The 3,537-nt window shown below is 38.7% G+C and overlaps 1 protein-coding gene across 5 annotated transcripts; it reads left to right on the top strand.

Moving 5' to 3' along the window:
• The first annotated feature begins 319 nt into the window (after window positions 1–319).
• Window positions 320–2,876, top strand: LOC149613981 (uncharacterized). Of its 5 annotated transcripts, XM_089858037.1 has the most exons (3): window positions 507–521; window positions 618–705; window positions 1,026–2,876. In XM_089858037.1, the coding sequence occupies exon 3, from the start codon at window positions 1,070–1,072 to the stop codon at window positions 2,744–2,746; it is 1,677 nt and encodes a 558-aa protein (XP_089714163.1). In that variant the 5' UTR covers window positions 507–521; window positions 618–705; window positions 1,026–1,069; the 3' UTR covers window positions 2,747–2,876. The 5 variants fall into 5 exon arrangements, with proteins under 5 accessions (XP_089714164.1, XP_089714159.1, XP_089714158.1 ...); XM_089858038.1 differs by lacking the exon at window positions 618–705 and having other exon boundaries at window positions 320–521; XM_089858033.1 differs by having other exon boundaries at window positions 320–705.
• The last annotated feature ends 661 nt before the right edge of the window (window positions 2,877–3,537 follow it).

Here is a 3,537-nt window from a genome sequence, read left to right as displayed (position 1 = left end):
GGGAAAAATAAAAAATACTTGACATAAGAAAAAAACACGCGCTAGTCGCTACCGTAAATTTTTTTCTTTAGCGTCGTCTGCTAGAAGCAAAACAGAGGGATTTTTTCTTATGTCCAGTATTTTTTATTTTTCCCGCGAGGGTTTCCAGCGCTGGTAGCCAGGCGGCGCTAGTATCGACTAGTCTACTTTTTAGTATAGGGAGTTGCACATCCTGTTGAGCGTCGAATGTTTTTCACGCGCATCCTTCGTCCATGCCTATAGGGTAGGATCGCCGACATGTGTCTTATTCCCACAAACTTTGCCGCCCAGACGCTTGGCTTACAGGAGTGCGCCACACTCCCGGCTATCAATAATGATAATTTCATGTAAAAAAGCTGTTCCCTAATTTTAAGAAACATATTAGCTTATTTCCGCACCTGCTCTTTAAATCTGAACAGTGTGTGTCGTCTGCTCTGTTTTCTGAAAGAGATTTTTGCGAGCGAGCAAGGGAAAGTACGTTATCCTAGAGCTTCAAATTCAAGGTAATAATGTCAAAATATTAATCCAGGTCTCCATGACTAATGGACAGTTTAATATTTGACCTGCCTCTTTGATCGGCTACTTACATATTGGGTGAGGTCTGGAATCCCCTGGTCATTATCATATCGGCCATTTCAAACAGAGTGACAGCGCAAGGAGATAATTCTTCATCACTACAATACTGAGGTTAATATCGCACTATAGTTTCTTGGAATGCCCTTCCTGTGTCTGTCACGTAAGCCCTCATTGTTGGACAATTTAAATTGTTATTACGTTGCCATCTCAATATTTAATTTGTACATTTAATTATTTAACTCACTTAATTGATTATTATAATAACCCTATGCATGACCAGTTTCCTAAGCCAAGCTGTGCGGCACACTGGCTTTAGCTTACACTGGCTCAGGAACAAAAAAAACTGAATTAGTGGGACCCCTCTGTTTGCAAATCCTTGGGTGAACTGGAAAGACAACTGTTGTATGCTATTCTCATTTTTCCATGAATAGCCATCTCCTTTCAACGCTCAGTATCCACTATCGATTACATATGAATGAAAACATTATGCCCAAGTGCGGAAGGAATTTATAGAAACATGTCGCGACTCAATGATGAGCGTCCATTCAAATGCGATGCTTGTGATTATCGTACAAATTTTCGGTCGAATTTAAAGAAACACGTCTTGACTCACAGTGATGAGCGTCCTTTCAAATGCGATATTTGCGATTACCGCGCCCGAACACGTGATAAATTAAAGAGACATTTAACGACTCACAGTGATGAACGTCCGTTCAAATGCGATATTTGCGATTATCGTACCCGGTTTCGGTCGAATTTAAAGACACACGTCTCAACTCACAGCCATGAGCGTCTATTCAAATGCGATATTTGTGATTATCGTACCCATTTTCGGTCGAATTTAAACACACACGTCTCAACTCACAGTCTTGAACGTCCTTTCAAATGCGATATTTGTCATTACCGCGCCCGAACTGGCTGGACTTTGAAGAACCACATCTTGTCTCACAGTGATGAGCGTCCGTTCAAATGCGATATTTGCGATTACCGCGCCCGAATTCGCGGGAATTTAAAGCAGCACGTTGCGTCTCACAGTCATGAACGTCCATTCAAATGCGATACTTGCGATTACCGTACCCGGATACGTGGGAGTTTAAAGACACATGTCGCGACTCACAGTGACGAGCGTCCTTTCAAGTGTTCTTTTTGTGATTTCGCAGCCAAGTCAAAGCAGAGTTTAAGAGCTCACATTGTTAGTCGTCATCCATCAAAATCTGGAGTTGAGCGAAAAATTAAGAAAACTGTCGCGTCCAAAGGGAAAAACAAATATGGTCCTTCAAAGTTTATTCGGAAATGCCGATTTTGTATGATAGTTTTCAAAAGTCGTGAGTCTTTAATTTCCCACGAAAATATTTGTCGAAGCATCAAGCGTGAACGTATTTATACCAAAGACAATTCTGAAAAGCCAAATCAGGGAAACATTGAATCGAATTTTCCAGATTCTAAAGATGTTTGGTCTGAAAGTAGATCAACTGCTGTTGGAGACTTTGTCGAAATTCATTCTGAATCAGATCCTGATGAACCCAGAAACGCAACAGAGTCGAATTGTACTCGTTCAGAACGTATCGGTTCCAACTTCAACCAAGGACTTTCTGAGCGTAAATTTAATACCATATGTTCAACCATAACCTCTGAGGAAATGAAGAAAGAAGATCCTGATGAACCCAGAAATGCAACAGAGTCGAATTGTACTCGTTCAGAACGTATCGGTTCCAACTTCAACCAAGGACTTTCTGAGCGTAAATTTAATACCATATGTTCAACCATAACCTCTGAGGAAATGAAGAAAGAAGCTGAACCCGTGTCGAATGATAATTTTAGTTCAGAGCTACACTTCAATTGTGTCAAATTGGAAAAAGAATCTGCAATGCCTCTTTCCGCTAACGAAGCGATTTATGGCCCATATTCTGAAGCAATGAGGCGGGAATTAAGTGTAAAATGGGAAGAACCAATTGATCACCTGAAGAAGGAGTTTGGTTTTCATAACAATGACGTTGTTGATCATGAAACTCAGTTTACCAATAAACAGTGTTCCATTATTTTGACCAAATTGGAAGATTCGGGGAATTATCATGGATGCTATTACATCAGAATGAAAGAAGCACCTTATCTTTACGATGTGGTTAAAGTTAATTTGAATCCCGTCATTTAATCCATTTTGATGTATCGTAGTGTGGCTAAGAAGTCTTATGTCTGTTTTCCATTTAAGTAATCATTACAATTTCATGCTATCGTTTTATTGTAACAATACGCGCTCGTTTCTTACTTTGTTTTCAAATAAAGTTACTCGAATTGATGAATTGCTTACTTTAAGATTTAATTATTTTAGCATGATTTCGAAAACTCAAAAAAACAATATGTTTTGTGCAGTCATTACATTTTCTTTGAGGATACGCGTTACATAAATTACTGAAACTTATAGTTAAAAGATCGGCATCTCACCAAAATGGTCAAAATATGAGAAAATTATTTTGGTCTCTCACGATACATCTGGAAAATACCATAAGACACTCATTCTTCTCCTCATCTGGCGGCTAATGAAAACTTTAATACGGTTGGTGAAGAAATATTTAGGGTAACTGCAGGGGTCGTCGACTCATTTGCGCAATACAATTCCCCATTTTTATCGTATCGAAATCGCATCTTTAAGGATACCGATGCATGAGTGGATAATTTTACTAACTAAGAAAGCTACAACAATTGGAAGAATATCTTGATTGCTAATTCTAGCCTTTGAAAAGCTGAAAGAGCTTTAAAACGAAGCGAGCGATTGTTTGATAGTTCTAAAAGGATTTATTAGTTTTTTTATCTCTCTGATTTTAGGATTCAGTTCAATTTAAATTTATGGAGTTAAAAGAGAGACGTTATCTGTACGAATGTGTGCGTGAATACTGTCTCTGTTTATCTCTTCAGATGAAATTCGAGACTGATTCTAGGCTTCAA

This window comes from Phalangium opilio, unplaced genomic scaffold (genome assembly GCF_054372755.1).
Source record: "Phalangium opilio isolate 3A_F unplaced genomic scaffold, DU_Popi_V2 ptg000230l_1, whole genome shotgun sequence".
Taxonomy (NCBI): Eukaryota; Metazoa; Arthropoda; class Arachnida; order Opiliones; family Phalangiidae; genus Phalangium; species Phalangium opilio.
Note: the sequence above shows the minus strand (reverse complement) of the source record. Positions and strands in the feature narration are given on the sequence as shown.